Source organism: Aythya fuligula, chromosome 3 (genome assembly GCF_009819795.1).
Source record: "Aythya fuligula isolate bAytFul2 chromosome 3, bAytFul2.pri, whole genome shotgun sequence".
Lineage (NCBI taxonomy): Eukaryota > Metazoa > Chordata > Aves > Anseriformes > Anatidae > Aythya > Aythya fuligula.
In genome coordinates, this window is record NC_045561.1 from 69,642,739 (window position 1) to 69,664,999 (window position 22,261).

The window sequence follows — 22,261 nt, forward strand, 5'->3', positions numbered from 1 at the left end:
GACACCCAGAGCTGCTTGCCCAAGACCAGTTCTGTAGCTCTCCACAACCTCTCTGGGCAACCTGCTCCAGTGCTGTCACCCTTCACAACAAAGAATTGTTTCCTGATGTTCAGAGCGAACCCCTTGGGTTCCAGTTTGTGCCCTTTGCTTCTTGCCCTGGCACTGGGCACCACTGACAAGAACACGGCTCCATCCTCTTTGCATTTACAAGCACTGATAAGATTCCCTCCCATCCAAGTCTTCTCTTGGCTAAACATTTCATACAGTGGCTCCTCTCTGTGTTAACCAACCCAGACTCTGGAATCAAAAGGATGAATTATCTTGCAAAAACAGGAATGTAATGGGAAGAGAAGATTGCCAATACCTTCTTCCTTGGAAGTATACACAGGCTGGTGCCTGACTTGCAAAACGAGTGCTGTTGTTACCTAAGACTAATGGACACAGTTGACTAGAAATCTAAGGATGTAGATAAAGCTTGTTTCTTATATGAGGATGACACACAAAGACATTAAAGAGGACAGAAAAGAAAGGAAAGCTCTTTCCAAGCACAGCTCACTCCCCTTCTCTCCTACAAAGCTGAGTATATTGGGTTCCAAGATGAATGGAACACATTACTGGGTCTGTTAGTTGCCAGCTGACATCTGTAAAAGCCTGTAAAATACTTTTAGAAGTTTAACTAACTTGCTCAAATAAAGTAAATTCTGGTAACAAATCCAGAAAAAAAAAAAAAAAAAAAGAATCAGAAATAGTACACTTTAAGATCAAAAAAATTCTTTACGTGGTAAAATTTAAAGCAAGACACTGGCATCCCTCAAAAAAGATAAAACAATGAATGTACCTAAAGCCCAGTAATACAGGAACCTAGAAACTGCCTTTCAGTTTAAAGCTTAAAGTTCAGCTAACTTTGAGAAAACAACAAATACAAGAACTACTTTGTTACATGTGTCTAAGTGTTGAACTGCAGGTTTATTTTTTTAAATATATGAGTTTTTCTATCAACATGCTGACTTTCCTCCAACAAATTTCAAATGACAGAGAATGTCACTCCTTGGGGATGTGTTCCAGAGAACAGACACAGTGTGGTCCGCAGAACAGCAAGGAGATACCTGGAATTTATCACAACTAGCTAAGCTAGAGGAAAGTAGTACAAAGGTATAGGATGATTCCTTTTCCCAGCTTCTAAAGGATAACCCACTAGAAGACTGGAAAGCATTCTTATGATCTCAGTGCTGTCTCTTTCCTGTAGAGGAAAAATACTGGCACATTTCTATTCAGTTTTATGAGTAGAAGCTGAAAAAATTGAGCGTAAAAAACGCAACTCAGAAAACACTGCTACATCTATTTAGGGACATAGCAAACAATTTCACCCATATGAGACTACCAACAAAAAATATGGCACCCCCACTGATATGAAGTAGGACACAGGAAAAAAAAACAAAAACATTTAAATATGTAACACTTTTTTTTTTTTTTTAATTCTACTTGCCTATTTGGGAAATAGAAGTGAAATGTCAACAACTTGACTCAGCTCCCTGAAGAAAGAGACAACTGTAAGCAAGGTGGTAGCCACCTCTGGCTATACAAGGATGAGATCTATGAGATCTGCAAAAAGTTTTAACAGACCCCATAGGCAGCTTTAATTCAAGTATTCTCATTACTGATGTCCTACTCCCTCCATGGTCAATATCTTTAAAAGAAAAGTTACTAAGGGTTGACTGGGATTTTCTTAGAAAGCTGAAGTGGTTTTGCTTCACGTATCAGCAGACATTTACAGCATAAATTTAGTCATAAAGAAGAAAGTATCATCTGTACAGACGGGAGCACTATGTAACTTCTCACGTAAAACTGTTCCAAAAACATAGCAGGTAATTTCAACAGTCTGGTTTCATAACTCCATTCCACCCAAACTTACGTATCAGTTCTAGTTCACAAAACACCTGTTTATACTGTGACAGTAAGCATTAGGGTCACTTTACAGAAAGTTACACCAATAACATGGTATTAAAGACCATAAGAAACATATCCAGCAGCAGGGGAAGCATCCGTGTGTTTGTGTTTAGTTACCCTTCAGTATTCTTTTCTTTAAAAAAAACAAAAAACAATGTATACTCTACAATTTATGTAATGCATGGAAAAGCACTTACTTCCTTTTCACTCCACCTGACCCTACTGTGAACTAAGAAAACCAAGAAAGGAAGACAGCTGATGTACAAAACCAGATGGGAGTTTCTTGTCCTCTGCATCAGGTCACGCATAGAGAAGCGGGGGTCAGCAGGTAAGGGTTTCAGCAGAGGAAAAATGTTAGCCTTTCACCTGGCATATCTGATTTCCCTCCTCCTGTAGCACTAGCATTTCCAGGGCAGTTCATCACCTCCTGCCAATTGCCCAAAATCTGGAGAGCTGGGTAGCCTGCTGAGAACAGGAACAGTGCTAAGCATGCTGCGGGGTTCCATGAGATGAATTTAACAGGAAGGGATAAAGTTTCCCTCTTTCCCATAAAGCCACACCTGGGTAACAAAAGCAACTTCCCAGGCTACGTCTTCTCACGATTCTCATGAACCTTAGCACTCTGATCAAGTTCATTCATCTATGACTATTTAAGGCAACTACATTTCAACTTCATACTAGAGATATAAATGAATGCTGTTTTGTACAAATGAATGTTTGATTGCATACCAGAGTAGGTATGAATAAATTCCTTCCTAAATACAAACAATAATTGCGTTCTTTATTTGGACTGCATATCAAACACAGGAGGAAAGTCATAGATTTGCCAACTTTCAAAACTCTGCTGAACAAAAAAAAGTGTCATCTTTTCTTGTCATAACTTCATTTGTTTAAAGTTAAAGACGATAGGAAAGCAAAAAGTTAAAAAACTCTTTACTAAAGTTTTTGAGCTCTCTGTTCTTGACTGTATACTTTTATAAAAGAAAGGAGAAAGCAATGACAGCAAAAATTAAAGCCTACAAAAAAACTAATACTATTTATTAAAGTTAAATAAAATATGTGGCTCTTCAAAGAGTAACTACACAAATGAAAAGATAATCTAGATAACAATCCCATGCCTAAACTATTTAAACTGTAAGGAATTATAACACATGAAAATGTCTTCAACATTTTGATATACTTTGATACATTTCAGTTATGCTTTCATTTTAAGCATTAAGGTGGGTTAATTTAAATAAACTTTCAAATTACATCAAAAACAGGAAGAGAGATTAAGCAGGTGCTTAGTCCAAGGTGTTACATGTTTTTAAAAACTAAATTACATCAGTTTTTAAAATAACACTTCCTTAGAGGTAAACTATTTCTGTTGATCTTTAACATACACCTTTGAGACAAACTTAAATTAGCTGATGTCTTGGCAAACAGAAATATAGGGACATTTAAGGTCAGTTTACATTACTACATGAAACTGAAAATCACTGTGGTGGTGCAAGTTATTTCTCAAGACAGCTCTGCTTTGGGATGGCAACATCTTCTCCTTGTCGCAGTTAATCTTCCAGAGCTCCCAGAACGTGCAACAATCAAATCACAATCTGTGAAACTAGCCACCCTGCAGTTTCTTCAAAACAGTTTGGAAGTTTCTTCATCTCACCTCTTTGGCATATATCAGAAGTCTAGTAATTATAATGGTTCCAAAAACATCCCCGTCTTCAGATTCATTAACTCACTCACTTTTAAGTTTCAACACATGGAAGTATATATTACAAGAACACATACTTCCAAAAAGAATCAGACTACTCCTGCTTGCAAGATCTTTCCTGAAACACCTTCAATAGAGGAATAGTTTGAACAAGAACATTCAGCGTTAACTGCTTCCCAGTATGCTTTTCATTTCATCTCAAATCACACAGAGTAAAGCTTGTTAACCTAGTGTTTTCTTTTGGATCAGTTTTCCTATTGCTTTTTCTCTATAGTACAACAAAAAGAATAATGTTTCACAGTTAGATACTGTGATTTCTGCTTGTGGTTTTGACTTCAAAACATACCTGACATCACCTTCTCAATGCATGTCAGAGAAAGAATACCGCACCAGATCTAACCCTGCACAAGTACTCTTCTGAGCAAAGATCAGTAGTGCTATTAAGTCATACCTAATGGTTTTACAATGTGTAATCAAAGCAATGTCTCCCCTGTGACTAAACTGTCACACGACCAAAAATTTCACTCAGTTCTCTAAAGGGGACACACATGAAGTACAACTTCAAAGAGCGATAGCACTCACTGACTTCAAGGATTTCTGCAGTATCTCATATCTATGCTAATGTGCCTAAAGGGATGAGCACTTCTCAATCTCCTGAATCTTGAGTCAACTTGAGATGATTGAATTAAAAACATTATGGCAAGTTCTTCCCTTTTATCAACTCAACTGCACCGACAATCTCATAACTTATCTTGAAAAACTATTTTGGATTTTCAGATCATAATAGAATCATTTTCAAAAGAAGGTAATTTGAAAGCACATACAGTCTCAGGGAAAATAGGTGGAGATTTACAAAAAAATTTTAGATGATTCCTAAAGAATGATCACTCTCCTCTTCAAAAAGTCCTACCTTCTACTTCCTTGTAAAATAAGAATAATTATGAAACTTTTTTCTAGCTTTCAATTCTCATGTAATCTTATGCTCAATTAATCTTAATCTAAGGTGTATTTCAATTTTACCTTGAAGTGCACTGTGATGTTCCAAGGAAGGGCTGTATTTGATGCATGGAGATCAAAGAGCAAACCAATCGGGTAATGCCTAGAAAATGAAAAGGTATTAAATTAAATGCACAGCTTTTATATTTATTCTACATATAACAGTTTGCTTGCCTGCATTTATAAAATGTAATTAGCTGTTTTCCTCCTAGACTTAACATGTACCATTATTCAGAAAAATTATACAGCCAGGTATTACTGACTTACAGTTTACAGCAGAATCAAGCCTGGAATTCACAGATTAAGTATCTAAACCCGTGATCTCTAAGCTGTGCCCACAAAATACTGCTAGCTTTGCAACAGCATAACCAGCCTACAACTGCTCTGCAGAATCCTTCAAAACAGTATTTTCGATCATAATGCTCAACAAGAGCGGGACTAGTTGGTCTGACAGAGAAGCTGATATGTTTAGAGATTGTAAAGACAAGAGAAGTTTATACCATACTGACTTTTAACTATTCTTCCCTCTCCCACCTGCCTGATGTCATCACAGAGGATAAGCATTAGAATTTTAAAATGACATATTTGCAGAAGGGCTAAACAGAGGATAGATCAAGATGATCTCTTCTCCTTCACTAACCTATCAAACTAATGGGAGGAAAAACATTAATTACAGTTTGCTCCGTTTTATTTTTTCCTATTTCAGTGGTATTCTGAACTAAAAGAACAAATACAAAGAAGCTGCTCCCTCCAAATGTAAACTCTTATCTTCTAATGAATTTCAAGTGGACAGAGTCTCCAGCAATGTAAGTCACATGTATTACATAGACAAAGCTTCCAAAGGCATTTTAAAAAGTTCTATTATCTTTCAAAAAGTCTCAAACTGAAAAGGGCTTCTTAGCTTTTTGATCCTACAAAGAGATAAGCACACACTTAGCTGTAAACTCAGTAGGTCCACTGAATTAAATAGGACTGAACACAGAACACAAAGCCAAGCAAGAATATAAGAATCAAAAATCCATAAAAACAGTAACAGAGAGGGTATTGCTCTGAAAGCACCTGTGTCGAGCCGATTTCCTGAGCCGCTAAACCCTCACACAAATAGTGCTTTAATACCCTCTACTGGTGAGACCAAGAACTACGACAAAGACACTTAACAGCAAAATAAAAAAAAAATAACGACATGATTCTTGCACTTATTCATTCAGAACTTTTTAAGAGAATAGGAGAGTATATCAGAAAAGGATCTAGCACTGTCTTCCCCTTACAATGGGCAAAAGAATCCAGACAATGCATATCCATGTTTATCCAGACTCAGTGCTAGTGCTCAAGGACATTTTACTACTGTCAATCCTGTCTTAAGTTCTTCCGCAGGGTTTCACCTGGAGTGGTTTTCCAGTTGAACTACTTAACAAAAGTCAGATTTTCTTTGACAGTTAGATTTACATGAAAATGACTTTTTGTTCAATTTATCAATGACTGTTTGTTCAATTTATCCAACAAAATAGGTACAAAAGGACACCAAAACATTCTTGGCCTACATCTGTACCTTCCACCCAGCAGATTACAAAATAAAGTTAATGTACTTAAGCTTTCCTCAGTAAAATGCTTGTGTTTTGCACAGCTGATAGTTTTTTTTTTTTTTTATTTTGAAAGAGGCCAGTGCTAAATTCTCTTTGCACCACAGCTGAACACATGAGATTCATGATGACAGTAGGCCAGGAGAGAAATCACTTTCTATTCAGAAGTGTGGCCTCCCATTAGGTGTAAGGTTCAAAGCAGGAGCAAAGCAGTCCTTACAGGTAAGACTTCCCCATACAGAACTCCAGTTCACACTGGCATTTAATCTGAAGCCAAGAGAAGCCTTAAATAATGCCTTACTATATGCAATGCTATATTTCTCTTACTTTTGATGTATAGTTACAAGCATTTTTTAAGAGTCCGGAAACAATAGCACTCCATATAATACCAAAGCTATTTTTTTTTTTTATATATATCCTTCATAATAAAATCTGTTTTCTTAACTGGAATAGAGGATTAAGAGAAGCACAAAAAGGGAAACTAGGAATAGAAGAGACTTTTCTATTTGTAGATGCGATGAAAAAGAGCAACATTTCCTCACCCCATTCTTAAGAGCCTATCTACCTTGTGCCAAGGGCCAGTATTCCCTCATTAAAAGTCTTGCTTCCAGTGGCACTACTTCAATGCTGTTTCTGAACTTTTATTTGAAAAATATTCACTGCAATTCAAGAAACATGCAAACGCTTTCTAGAAACTACAATAACCAAGACAATTTAAAAATAATAATCCACAAACCCAGGCCTTTAAAGACTTGCCTCTGCCAAAGAAAACAGAAAATAAACACGACACCAGCTAAAGGAAACATCCAGCCCACAAAGGTAATATTATAAAAACAAACAACCCAACCAACTAAACTATTGAAATCAAACTGGTTACTATCTGTAACTTTCTCAAAGGGGGTGTCTAAAGAGACCACAGGTCTTTGACAAAGGTCAAAGAGAGTGTCTAGGAGACCACAAGTCTTGTTTAAAGAAAAAAATTGATGGAATAATGATCGGTTCTGCAAAGTATTCAATCTATAAATGCATAACAGCACTGACTCCCAGCCACTGTCAATTTATTACTGCTTTTGTTATTACACAGAAGGTGGTTTCAAGGTGTGAGAGGTGCCCTGGAAAACACAGCTTCAAGAATACAAGAACTTTTTGAAAGTGACAGAGGGGTAGTAAGGACAATGAATGACTACTTCTCTAAAAACTTCTTTCTGGACCCAGGACAATATTACAGGAATACAGAGCATGACACCATCAGTTGGCAGGTGGTTGTCATATCAGAATAATTTTTAGAGGTAATTCAGGAAGATTTGCATCACACAAACCGATAAAATCCAGGACAAAACCAAAAAACAGACATCCTGTGCTCCAGAAGTGGGGTATTATAAGTATCAAGAGCCCTGCATCTTGTGTTTTGGTATTTCTGTGAACTAACTTGTATGTCATTGAGGGAAACAATGGCTGCATAGAAAAATAAATATTCTCACCTTGTTCTTTAGTATTCAGTAAGAAACACACACTTCTTCTAAGCAAACTCTACCATTTTCAAACAATATGCCAGCTATTCCTAATCAAATGGTGCTTTGGCCTCCTGTCTTCTGGCAATTCCTGACCAGGTAGAGTTAAGCACCCATTCAGTTGGTACTAGAGAGACACGCCTGCAACTGCCAAGCCTAGAGCACAATTCACACACAGAAAGGATGACGGTCATTCTGCTGAAGTCACGTGCAAGTGCTCAAGGATAGTAATAAAGTACAGGATGCCCTCCCCCAGCACCCACTCTCAGAGGTAATCATCAAAGGCCTGTGACCTCTTGCAAAAAAAATCCAGATTCCTTTTCCACCTGCTGTTGCAGACATGGGGCTAGAAGCTCCAAAGGATGGATCAGTGACCTGAACAGCACATCCACACCAAAAGGAAGCAGTGCTAGTATTTAGAGACTCCCTCCTACAGTGTATGGAGCCCCGCCTCCATCCGCCAACCTCACTTGCTGCTTGTCTGAGGAGGTTTATCTGAAACTTTTTGGCAAGCAGCGCCTAGCCCTTTCCCATCTTGGTTTAATCTCTTGTAACCGCATCATGTCTGAGAAGATTTGGTCCATTTTGGTTTTGTAATCTCTGCTGCTATGCTGCAGTCTGCTGACCACTTCTTGCAACTCATTAAGCTGGTGACACAGACCCTGCATCAGCGCACACATGTTGCAGGCAAGGAACCCATCTTCCCTTACCCCTAACAACCTCGGTGCAAGGTCCCAGGCACCCCCTGTGACTCTGGGCCTGGAGAGCTACACCCTCTTCCAGAAGACTGTTCTGAGTGCTACAGAGAATGAAGTTGAAACTGTTTCAGGGTTATTCCAGACTCCCTGCAAAACAGAAGAGCTGCAGCTAGAAAGACATGCACTATATCCCAGCCAGGTATGAAACAGCACAGATTGCAAGAAACATAACCATATGGTGTAAACTAAGTAATTAGAATAAAACCATTACAAGTTCTGTTTGATTCTATTTGCAGAAGTTAAAGAAATCAAGCATTAATGTTCTGCTATTCTTTCTCTACAAACTACTAACTCTATCTTATTCTCTGTTCCGCTATCTCCGTCTTCCACGGAATAAACTTCAGCTACTCATGGGATTACCATATTCTAAAAGAACAGTTTGCAGATAAAATTTTCCTTAGGAAAGCAACTCCACAGAAATCAGTGGAGCTATTCCTGGCAGCATATGTTTACTTTTAAACGATCACAGCGTAGGAGATAATTACATTATTTTCACTTCAACATTCCTTCAGTTTACTATCAAATTCTAAAATTATCAATTATATTCTTATTCTATAATTATGTTCTGTAACTGCAATTATTATTTGTTTTTGAATTAAATTATCCTGGTATCTGAAAACACAGAGCTAATTTTGGCCGAAATAAAAAGCCTTTCTTTCCTGTTGCAGACAGCTTCAGTGGAAATTTTTAAGGTTACCTGTCACTACCTACCTAAGATTATGAATGCATTGGGACCAACTTGGTACCTTGCTGTTAGGCAGTAACCATCACAACTCAAGATTGCTACAGAACCCGAATAAACCAATTATTGTTAAATTCCAGACATTTTACATAGATGTCTAAAGCTGGTTTTACCAGCCAGATATGAAAAAGTGAAAAAAGCTAGTTTTTACGTTTTTCTGAGAACAAAACACATTTTCAAGGTTTACTGTAGTTCAGTTTCAAAGAAACAAAAGATTAGAAAGAAATTCCCGCACCACCAAGTTAAACGTACTCAATGATGTAATAACGCTTGCTAATCACCAGTCACACTAAATTCACGTAAAAATTAAAAAAAAAAAAAAATCAGTGTTAATCTTTTCTACCCAACTCCAAGAAGCTGGAACAGTCACTGTTAGTTCTCTTTCCTGTTATGATACAGGAAATGAGAAGAGATTCAAAATATTAAGTACTTGCTGGAGAACTGACACTTTGTATACAGAGCCTAGCCAACATTGCAGCTCTCAGAATGTTTTCTTTAGAACTTGTAGCAGAAATAGGAAAAAAAATCAACACACAGTACTTATAAAAACTAATTACATTAAACAGTGGCAGTCTGGTTTTCCAGTCCTTCAGAAAGAGACATATTTCTTGTAGACCACACAACAGAGCAAAAATAGGATTAACAGCAATTATTTCAATAAAGCTAAACAGAATGTGACAAGAGCTTGTGCGTCAGCATTATTTTATCTGTTTTAAAGGACAAGCACTTATCACACCAGTGAAAAGTGAAGCTCACACATTTTATCTGTAAGCAGAAAATCCTATTTGTATTCAGACTCCAGAAATAATATTTTTGTGTTAGCATGTATCTTAAGAATGCAGATTAAGCTAAACAAAGATTTATTTGTGATTCTATAGGAAGAAACAGTAAAGCCAAAAAAGCAGCTATTTCATGTTACAGTAACAACCAGAACAAAATCTAAAATCAATGGGTTCAGCAACCCACTCTGTCTTTTACATATACAGTTAAGTACAAGCAGAATAATTAAAAGTATGTTTACAGAAAAAAAATGAAGAATGTTTAATGTTGAATGTTTTTCTTACCCCTCTCCTCTTTTGCCTTCTTTGAAACTCATTGAAGTGGTTAGCTCAGGAAAAGTACTGACAGTGTGCTAAACTTGGTATCTCTTTACAAAATAAATTGAGTAAAGGTACAAAGTTAAACTCACCACTTCAGCGGTGTACCTTCATATTCAAACCATATTTCATTGATTTCTTCTTGTCTCATAACTTTCTGAAAGTGTTTCTTCACTTTGTCTGTTACCAGTGTCAAGTAGCTTATTCTTGGCAAAAGCAACTAAAAGAAAAAAAACACAGGTGCTTTAAGTATACATAAAATTTACTAAATTAATAAATCTGTAACAAGTACTTATTTCCATAACCAAAATTCAGTCAGCATTTTCCATTTTCAAGAAGTTTGCTGTACATATTACCATCATTATATCGCTTTTACTTTCTTTCAAAATAATCTAATGCAGCAAATTAATAGAACACAGCATTCAGGTTTAAAATTTTTAATTTTATAAACCTTTATAAATACAGTGAAGTCGTTTACACACACATAAGAATTGTTCAGTGCCTCAAGGACCTGAATGACAATAGTCTTATACTTTATTAAGTTAATTCTATAGATCTACAGCGATAGTTCCTGACGCAACATAATCCAGGCAACTGTGATCACAACCAAGTATTTTTGCTAATAAATCCGTATTTCTGGGATATATTTGCAGTTAAAGTAATACTGATATATTCTGATGAGACCCATTTGGACTGCTACAAAACCAGGTTTTCAGCATGCTGCAGGTGGCACAGCCATACGGGAAAGGGTAAATCCATTATTAAAACATCAGTGAGTGCAATAGTATTTGACATAAGCCTTCAAACCGCATAGCCAACTTCCTTTGTAAAATATTTAAATCCTGTTTGAAGCGTGGAAGAACAACTTAGTTTCTATTTCAACAGAATCAGAGATCACAAACAGTAATTAAACAGCATTTCATTGAATCTAACAGAACGCTGCCAACATTCCCAATGTGCCTACTTGAAGCACAAAACCCAAGTTAATTGGATTAAAAGGGACCACTTGTTTTTCAGAGATGCTGAGCATTTGTTGCCAAGCTGTGGATGCCCCGTCCCTGGAGGTGTTCAAGGCCAGGCTGAAGGAGGCCTTGGCCAACCTGATCTAGTGGGTGGCATCCCTGCCCACAGCAGGGGGTTTGGAGTTAGATGTATCTTTTAGGTCCCCTCCAACCTAAGACATTCTGTAATTCTATGATTTGCAGCATCTTCTGAACTCTCGGTGCCCCTGCTAAAGGGGTATACTCTTAATATTTAAATCAGTACTTAAATACTCTCAACATTATCTAAACAGTGCATTTTTGTCCATCTTTTTAAATCACATGCCTAATTTATATCAACTGGAAGTAATATAGCTAGCAATTTTTAGTGCCAATCATCATGAGATTTCATAGTCTTCTCAAATGACAAATATCCCTTTGCAGCTTAAGTCTTCAGAATGGTATTCTTTGGGGGGCCTTTTTGGTCTTCCCACCTCTTCTACTTTAGTCTTCCCCTTCCATAGAAGACGACAGAACTGGATTCTTTCACATTTTTCTAGCTTTAATTATCCTAGAGATTTAAAAGCATATTAAATCAGTTAAAAAAAAAAAAAAAAAAAAAAAAAAAAAAAAAAACTTTAAAACCATAAATTAAAGACATCTTCATTTTGTTACCCCTTTTAGTATCCCTTTGCCACCAGTTGTGGCAGTTTCTACCAGTATGGACTTGGTAAGACATCAGTGGACACGAAACATTTTTCTTCAAAATCCTGTAATCTTTAAAGGCAATTACTGAGTATTTCCAGAGGAAAGATACTAAAAATATTTAGGAAAAAAACTTGATATATGTAACGACAGGCTGGACTTTAGTCAACCTCTCCAACAGCCAGATCACGTTAAATCCTTTACGGAGGCCTCTATATAGAAACTGGAATTCTACATAACAGTTTACTTCCTATATTATTAAAGCATTTCCAACACTTCAGCCACATGACAGGAGCCTTCCTTTCAGGCAAAGTCACGTTCACCAGAATGACATCTCTTCCACAAGTTCTCTTGCTGCTCCCCCATGGACTCCTAAACCAGTCCATGCAGGTCAATGAGCCTATACCCCTTCACCCTTTGATTACACCACAGCAATATTTCTGGATGCTGGGAATGAATGGCCATGGGTCAGTGATAAGGTAAATCTCAGCTTAGGGCTGTAAAACCTAATGCATTAAAAACAACATGTGATCTCATGACAAATTCTAATTCAAATTAAGCTTGCTCCCCTAGGTCGGATTTGTTTAATTGCTTTTTTAGCATTTGTGTGACAAACAACCTTGCATGAGCGGACTTGCTGCTAAAGGCTAGAATAATGCTGTGAAAACCAAACACAACCAACTCACATCACATCGCAAGAAACGTAACAACTGCAACTTGAACTTAAGACTGATACATCACTACATAATACACTCAAAGACAGGATGCTCAGAGTAAATTAAGTGACCTATAGTACTGCATAGACAAATATGCAGACAAGGGAGCATCACAATAAAGTTTCTAATGAAAAGACTGTTTGCAGGTTTAGCATAGAGATTCAGTAGTCAGCAACTTAAATAGAAAACATCTAATAGGATAATGCTTGATAACACACAGGGAATTAAACAGAAGAAAATCCTTGTTCTGATTCAAGTCGTCTAGCAATTGACCCTACCTTGCTGCCTGCTGATCAGTAGCAGACTGGTATAATGCTTGCCACTCACTGTGCTGCGGAACGCACATAAATGGAAAACCCTGCTTCCAGTTGAGCTTTGTGGCTCAGAGGGTCAAAAATGTCTTGTCCTGTAGAAGGGATCGACTTTTAAGAAGCCTGAAGAGAAGTCTAAAGTAGTGGGTAAATTCCTTAAGCGTGAGTTAAGGATTCCCAAAATGTCAGGTGAGGCTGGGTGCCTTACCCTCCTTGCAAGTTTTCTCCTACTTGGTATAAAAACAAAAAGCTGGTGTAAACTTCTCTGAATAGATGTTCATGACCTGTCGGGATCAGACTGAGCATTGCAACAGTAATGAAGACTGAATAAAAAGATCACTCCATGTCAACAACTAAAAAGTTAGCATTTGAGAACATGAAAAAACAAATTCATACTCACACCTTAATTCAAAAGTCAGTGGTCCTCACCAATAGAATTATTTAGTGCCTTTTAAAGTAGACAATAAATTACTAGATCTTGATTACAACCAAGACACAACAATAAGCAGTTGCTTTTGATTATGTTTTCTAACCTTATTTCTGAAAGGAGTTGTGAAAAACATGCATGTAATTTATATACACCCAGCTTAAATCCAAGTAATAAGCAAAACTGTTGAGGGAAAAAAAAAAGCAAACTGAAATAATAAGATGAGAACTCATCATCTTAAGAGAAAAATCTTCAAAAACCTGACAAGACAGAATGAAACCCACTAGTTTACTACGTGCTCTCTCAAATTTTACAAACTGCAACACCTTCCTTTTGCACACTAGGTATTGCTACAGCATTTAATCATAATTGCAGGAATATTGTCTACAGAGGTTAAATAAAATGCAAGGAATTCTAATGCCTAAGTAAATGCCTGGAAAATGTTCTTCATGTAAAAATAGTACCACCCTAACTATCTTCTTGGGTTTTGCTGCAGAAGGGAACACTTGTTTTGCATGCAAAACACTAAAAATCACAATTCCAGTATAACAAGAACTGGACTGGTTTGATCAACAATGCATGCAGGATAAAAGAAATAAAGCACGCTAGCCCAGAATGGCTTCATATTGCTCTGTTACAGACTTCTTAATAAAACAATTCTTTTACCACTGGGAAAGAGTAAAGAGTGACCCAGCAGAGGCTGTCCCTGAGTCCCGGAGTACCATTACTGCCTTCTGTGGTAATTTCATTTGTTACACCTGATCAATCGCAGCCAATTTCTTTATTTCTTGTACAAGCAAAGAACTCCCTGCAGATACCTACCTGGCAGAAACAGCAGTGTTTGATTTGAGCTGCTTAGTCTTGATGTCATTACTTTCCATAACGGCTAAGATCATTTTAAATGAGCTCTGCTATCCCTATGCAGTTCCCTATTGTGTTGTAAGCACGTTTCATTCCTGTGCTGTGCTAATGTATCTAGCAGCCAAGGGTCTCCTACCACACAACTCAAATTGAAGTTGATCACACAGATTCTAGCTTATTTTTCTAACCTCTCTCCCTCTGTCTTCCTTTGCCTTCACAAAGCAAGCTTCTCAGAACAGAAGTTTTCTTCCTCTTAACTTCATGATGCCAACATTTCCTCCCTGTTCATGGAAGGCAACCCGGAACACGGTGGTTTTATCTACTTCAATAATTACTGATAAGAAGAGATGTATAAAGTAGAACAACTGGTGTCAAGGGCTGGGAACATTCACTACATACGCTTTTTGTTTGTTTTTCATTTCAGTTCAGCTCCAATTTGATTCCATACACTGACCACCCATTAGCAGCTGGAACACATTGATCTCAGGCCCAAAGTACATCATCTACTTCAGCCGCACAGGAAAAAGACTCAGCTCCAAGACAGATGTGTGATACAAACCTTGGCAGAGTAAGTGGAAATAACAAAGGCTTGCTTCAAAAACACACTCCAGATCCAAACTAGAACATTAACGCAGATGCACGCTGAACCTACGAGAACTCAATCCAGATATAAAACCTTGATTGCTATTCAACCTTTTACTATTATTCATCTTTGGTCCCTTCAAGCAGCAAAACTTCAACTATCAGCTCCAACATGACCTGCAAGAGGGAAAAATCTAACATTCAAGGATTCCGACCTATTAATAACCAGGTTTTGCAAAAAGAGAGAATTAAGCCTTGATATTTTCTGTGCAGACTGTAAGAGGAGCAAGTAAAAGAAACACTACCATCTTAAAGCTATCTTCTAGGCTTCAAAAGTTGGCCTCACTGTGCAGATAACGTGGCTTCAGGGTTTTCATGACGATGTTAAACAGATTAAGATTGCATATCTCTGAACTCAGGCTTGTGCCTTTTATGTAACTCTTACATGCTATGCACATATGTATTTTGAAATATATATATTTTATAGAAGTTTGATCAGAGACTTCTAGACAGTTCAGAAGCATCAGGCAATAGGCCAAGCGCAACAATGTAGAAGTACTTCTGTTTCACCAGTGGTGAAATTAAGGCAGAGAAAGCTGAACACTATCACCACTGAGCAAAAAGCATTAATGCTTTATTAGGTTACTAAAAACCACACAAGGCACACAGGGAAAACAGAACCCGATGACAAAGATGCTATTAATTGAACACTACTCTATCCAGTAATAGCTTCCAAAAAGCACAAAATGAAGTATGACAAAATTTAAGGATTTCAGAATCACTTCAATTCATAGTATAAGATTATTCTGCTCACATACTTGGTACTTCTAAATTTGAATTTCTCTGAAACAGCCAATATTGTCTATTAACCAAGCATCTGTAAGGTGCACAAAGGATGAAAACTGCAGAGCATGCTATAAACCAACATCCACATGATTACAGAAAGCACTTCAATTTACATCTCAAATCCATCCATCACCCTTGTCTGTATCATCAGCTTACCAAGCACTGTACTGCTACAACATCAGAGCTGCCTTTCCTACTACATCTCTCACAGCTGCTAGCATTTAAAGAAAAGAAAACGAGTAGAAGTCATCCACGAGCAGAGGAAATTGATAAAGAATACTGGCTGTAGTATTTATGCTACATGCCTCACCTATTTTAGTGTAAACAGGCAACATACAGGCTCTATCCCTTCTTCTGGAGAATCTCTAAGATGCAAACTCACCACGAGTGTACACACAGCCTCTGCTTTTGGTTTATTTGTTGACTTTTTCGTAAGGGTTTTTAAACCTTAATTATCTGTTGTAACCTAAACGCACTGGTGATACCAAGTTAAATTTTTGAACCTGCTCTGAAGCGAGGTGACTCACAGTGTGGCCATAAGGTACATCCAAAAGGTATCAGGAATAGGAAAATAGAAACCCACGCACCTAGCAGCATGCATGATGAGATTAAACAAAACAAACGCACGTATGGGATTAGAGTATCCACGCTGCCGCTGTTACACTCACATAGTAAGGCTCGGCTTCCCTTTCGGTTATCTCATCCTGATACAGCGTGAAGCAGGTCGGTATTCGTCCAAACCACACATCTCGAAGCACGTCTTTGTCATCTGTCATTCTTCCAGGGAGCAGCGAAGCACATGTAGATCCACTCCGTTTCCTCAGCTGGAACTGTAACCCCGCGGAGAGGAACAGGTCAAACACCCCTCGTTACAGGCTCTCCCGTAAGCACGAGCTCCCGCCTCACCCCTTACACGCGTGTTTGCATGGAAAATGACCGCACACCCCCGGCTGGAAGGGATCACGCAGCCCAACCGCCGTTTTCCCACAGAACCACCCCAAAACCGATCACCCACCTCCCGCACCTGCCCTGACGGGAGGCCCTCTCCCTCCCCGTCCCCTCAGCGAGCACCCCCGCGGCCGGCGGGGCCCGGAGCCGCCTCAGGGCGGCCCTCGCCCCCCTCCCCGGGAGACCCCGCGCAGCCCCGCGGCCGTTAGGAGCGGCGCGGCCGTTACCTGCGGGCCGCCCCGCGCCGGAGCTGCGGCGCCAGGCAGGAACCCAGGCGCGGCCCCGCCCGCCCGCGCATGCGCCGCCCGCCCGCGCGGCGCCGGCACGGCGCCGCTTCCGCCCGGTTGTGGGCGGCCCCCACGGCTCGGCCGGAACCCGGCGCGGGCGCTGAAGCAGAGGGGGGAGGAGGGCGGCGGAGGGTAGGGGTGTGCTGCGCTGCTGCGTGGCCGGCAGGTGTCAGGCAGCGGCTGCCTCTGGTGGAGGCGTCCCGCAGAAATAAAGTGCTTTGGTTCCCTCTGTGTGTGTGTGTGTGTTTTTTTTTTTTTTTTTTTCGTAAGGACTGGCGTTTTTATGAGCGTGTTTGATTCTGATTCATATTCTTTGTTGATAAAAAATGATACCCTGAACGTGAGCCTGTGGTGGTTTTACTCAGGTGGGCAGCCGAGCTCCGCCTCAGCCACTCTCTCACTCACCCTCACAGGGAAAGGGGGAGAAAAGAGGATGGAAAGGGCTTGAATGTTGAGATAAGGGCAGGGAGATCGCTCAACAGTTACCATCATGGGCAAAACAGAGTAGGGAGATAATAAAATTTGTTGCCTATAACTAAGAGACTAGAGAAGTGAGAAACAAAAGAAACCAAAAACACCTTCCCCCCATTCAGCCTCTTCCACCTTCGCACCCTGAGCAGTGCAGGGGAACAGGGAATGGGGGCTGCGGTCAGTCCCTAACGCTTTGTCACCGCCACTCCTTCACAGTCACTCTCTGACCCCGATCCCCGTGGGGTCCCTCTCACAGGATGCCGTCCTTCCCAAACTGAGCCTGAGCAGATCCCTGCTCCTGCGTGGGCTCCTCTCCAGGGGCTGCAGCTCCGGCCCAGGGCCTGCTCCTGCGGGGGCTCTCCATGGGCTACAGCCTCCTCCAGGCCACATCCACCTGCTCCACCGGGGGCTCCTCCACGGGCTGCAGCATGGAGATCTGCTCCATGTGGGACCCATAGGCTGCAGGGGGACAGCCTGCTCCACCAGGGGCCTCTCCACAGGAGAACTGCAGGGGAACTGCTGCTGCCTGCCTGAGTTCTGTTACAAATTATCAGAGGAGAATATAACATCACCTTTGTCAACAGCCGCTAAGCAAAATGTTTAGCCATGGTACTTCTGTGGTTTGGGAGGTACCCAGTGAAACTTTCTGTACCTGTTCTATGAGGGTTCTTATGAGACCCAGACCCAGGACACATTAATTCAAAAAACGGGTAAACCCAAGGTGTAAAACTGAAGTAAACATTGTGTTTGGCATGGTCTACCCCAAAGCATAAGGGAAAGGTGGCACATAGTTTGTGCTGTGTTGTGAGGGCTCTCAAGTGACAAGTCACACACACTCCTGGCAGCAGGAGCAAGGACAGTGATAGAGACTCCCCTACACTCCGAAATACAGATAAGTTTCACTTGCCCTGGGTATGGGCTATGGACAGCGCCTCTGAAGGGCATTGCTCATGCTGAGGGGACGGAAGGGCAGGAGTTTCTCTGGGAGCATTCCTCGTGCATTCAGAACAGTTCAGCTGGCATCAGTGGTGTGGAAGCAGCTGTCTTGCAGAGTTGGAATGGTGGAAGTTTCTGGATGCAGGAGGCTCCTTCCACGAAGATCTGTGCAGAACTGATCACACAGACACAAAAGCATCCCCCAAGCCTTGGCCATTGCTATGGGCTTCTCTAGATTTCTGCAATGTCCCCCATTCTGTTGGTACTGGTCCACTGAAACCAGTCTCTTGAGGGTGCATTGACTGACTGCAGGAGCTGCTGTGAGATCCTAACAAAAGAAAGAAAGCTTGCCCTGGTTATGAGTAATAAAAATATTTTACACATACGGATTTTCCTACAGGAAATCAAGGAGAACCACATTTAGTCTCTGCCCTTTGCTCCTCAGAGTTCATTGATATGAAAGGATTTTTTTGGTAGGGCCAGAGGGTTTGACTATTACCGTGGCATCATCATTAAAGCTAATACCGGCCGATACTGAAAAGAAAATGGCCCCAAAACATCCACTGACACAACCACTCCCACTCATTTTTTCTCACGAGCAGGAAGTCTGCCCGTACTGCTATTAGCAGTAATACTGATGGCAAGCATATCCTGAGCATGTGGCCTGTGCAGCCCGTTCCTTGCACTTATCTCCTGACACCATACTTAACTTCTGCTGCTACCTGCTCTTGAAGCATACCATTGGCCAGCTGGACTCCGTAATCAGCATCCTGTTGATTACTAATGACAATTACCAAATAGATTAAACATTTACTTTTGCATTATTCCCTCATGTTGAATATTAGGAACGTAGGCACCTGACTCAGGCATATGGATTCCACTCTATAGGCTGAACAGTGAACACCATCAAAGTGCCCAAGTCTTTTGCTGGATCTAAGTAAAAGATAAGAAGAATGAAACACAGTAAGTCCTAAAGTGTGATAATTTGCTATTTAAAGTATCTTGCTATTTAACCTTCTTAGCAAACTGTTGATGTAGTTACCAGACACAGATGCAGCAGGAGACACTGTAAAATCCGTATGAGATTATAAAGACAACAGTTCCATAGGCAAATGCCACTTTGCTATGGGGAAGATGAACCTGATTGTAGACAAATGCATGAGATACAGTGTAACTATTGAAAAAAAAATAAAGTAAACCTTCAATGAATGCCAACTTTAAAATAATAATATGACTATAAATAATGCACATTAAAATAATAGCTAAGACGGAATGTCAAAAGAGATACAATAAAAAAGGAATCACCTCCTTTGTCATATTGTTTCCCAGGTTATTATCTAACGCTTCACATTGCATCATCACTCAGCAGAATGGACTGGCCTGAATTGGAGGGGGAAGAGATTCCCAGAGCTCAACATATTTCCAATTCCAGAGATCCTCAAGCAGTATTCCCCTATTTTAAACTTCATCATCAGACAACACATGGTGAGTCACTGCCTAATGGCAGCTGAACCAAAACACCTGTCAGCGAGTACGTATGGAATGTGAAGATGCTCGTAAAGGGCAAGATGATAATTAAAGATGCATTAATTCTAACAAAAATAAGAGAAATGGAACAGATGCTATACATACCTGTGGGTAGTTGTGTTTTTGTGTAATGGTAGTGGAGATGAATATCTGTAAACAGAATCACCATGTAATTTAGGTTGGAAAGGATGTGTGGAGTCCTCTCCTGACCTCTAGACCAACACCCTTTCTTGAAGCAGGGCTAGCTGCAAAGTTAGATCATGCTGGGGAAGACAAGTCACACCAACATTTGGTTAATGAAAAGTTACCTGAAATAAAAGGTGAAAAAGTATTACCATGTATATTTTGTTGTAACTGGAATAACTGACATTCATTGCTTTGACCAAATGGAACAAATTTAATGTTGATTTTATAGAATTGGTATTTTATGGCACCTACATAAACACAAAGTAAGGATCGAGCTGGAGTCAATGATCCTTGTGGGTACTTTCCAACTCAGGATATTCTATGATCATTCATACCTCGATCATTCTATTTCTAGAATGAAGAAATCTGGCAGACTGACCAAAATTTCCTTTTATTCAGGCCTATGTCCTCTTTGTGTAACATACTGACTCTATTAATGTCAACACTCCCAAAGATAGGTGAATTTTTATTTATTGCAGTGTTGCTGTATTAGGAACTGGTCAGCGATTGCTGTTTTTTTTTTTTTTTTCTTCTTCTTTTTTTCTTAATTTCTCTAACAGTTTTCAATAGCAAGCAAAACATATTTTGTTTTCATCTTCTGGCTATTGTCTTCTGAGTATGTGAATGAAAACAGATTGTGAGAATAATTATGTGCGCCTTTTAACATGCAACAGTGAGTAAGCATCAAATGAAACTCATAATGCTGCTATTTATATCTAGCTAAATAGTTCATTGTTGCTTAGTCACAGTGAAGAATTAATTTGATTAATTACATGAGAAGCTGATTCACTCATCCAAGACCTGTCTGAAAATATTACAAGACAGAAATACCATGTCTAATGGCACATAATATTTTCTAGATGATTTCAATTGATATGCTTGTGGAAGTAAAAAGTCACTCTTACCTGTATATATTTCTCCTTTCATGCCCTCTTCACCTACTAATGTTTGCCTTCTATAACATGAATATTTTTGGAAATATTCTAGACTGTTTTAAAACTCCTTCTCTAAATCACTGAACCGTGCTGACAGCTCTCTTAGCTTTACCTCACAGTAGTTAATTCTGTTTTAATTCAATTATTTCCTGTTTTAATTCTATCTTGAAATTTGTAAGTTTTATTTCAGACTATCAAGGTAATCTGTTATTGCTAAAATAAGTGACTGGATATTAGAGACTCCTAGTTCTATGTTTGCTGGTTATTATTCATCTTGAACAAAATTTCTCGTGTTTGCTGCTTTGTAGTAGCCCCATTAAGGCATCTTGGTCTTAGTGAGGAGCAGGGAAATAAAATTTTAAAAGTTTGTACAGTGTGTATGTATGGATATTCCTTATTAGCATAGATCAGGTAAGAAACATGTGATTCATTATTAGCATAAATCAGAAGGAAGCTTTCTTTTTTATCTATAAATAGTGCCAGCAGACATTTGTTCACTTAGATTTTTACCCTCCTGGTTAACTAAGTAGTATCTATTCTGTCAAGAATTGTCACTTATCAGGAGGAGTTTCTTGTATTCAAAAGGTAATACAATGATGGTTTCTGGTGATTCCCATCTGTTTTCTACTGGGAAGACTGAAACAAATAAAGGTTAGTGGCTTTGTCGGTACTGTCTCAATATGTGACAGGATTGTTTCCATCTATGTTTGATACATAAATACAGCCATTTATGACCCAGGATCACCACTATCTTAGTGCTGAACCATAGCATGGCCAGGAAGTAAAACAAAAATTCTGGTGGATAATATAATAATGTAATAATCCTGTGCTGTCTGGCTATTTGAACAGTCTTTAGGTTGTTGTTTATTGTTAGTTTTTTGTTCGCTTATTTGTTTGTTTGTTTTTGGAGGGGGTGGCAAGCAGTTATGTCACCCTTCATTTGAATGGAAACCTGTTAATTTTGTTGCAAAGTCAGCTTCCCAGATAAAGGTGATCTGTTCATAAGTATAACAAAGACACTAGGCACCCACAAGTCATTTAGGACTCAAGAATTCCCAGGACTGATGCTAGCATTAACTGCTGCTTATCAATAGATAATTTTATATACTTTGGTAAAACTACCTACTGTATAGCTTTATATTGAAGTCCTTCAAATAAGAATTTCTTTTTCTTTGCTGCATTGCTTATTTTAAAGCATCTGAGTTAGATGCTT

General features: G+C 39.3%; 1 protein-coding gene across 2 annotated transcripts in view; it reads right to left on the reverse strand.

Moving 5' to 3' along the window:
* ATG5 (autophagy related 5) overlaps positions 1-16,987 on the reverse strand; it is a 77,006-nt gene extending 60,019 nt beyond the window's left edge. Inside the window, exons 1-4 of one of the 2 annotated variants that reach the window (XM_032184661.1) lie at positions 16,934-16,987; positions 16,427-16,588; positions 10,423-10,550; positions 4,667-4,745 (exon numbers count right to left, since the gene is read on the reverse strand). In XM_032184661.1, coding sequence (XP_032040552.1) covers positions 4,667-4,745; positions 10,423-10,550; positions 16,427-16,534 — 315 coding nt within the window. In that variant the 5' untranslated portion in view covers positions 16,535-16,588; positions 16,934-16,987. Of the gene's footprint in view, positions 1-4,666; positions 4,746-10,422; positions 10,551-16,426; positions 16,589-16,782; positions 16,798-16,933 lie in introns of those variants that run through there. The other variant, XM_032184662.1, reaches the window with a different exon arrangement.
* Between the last annotated feature and the right edge of the window lie 5,274 nt (positions 16,988-22,261).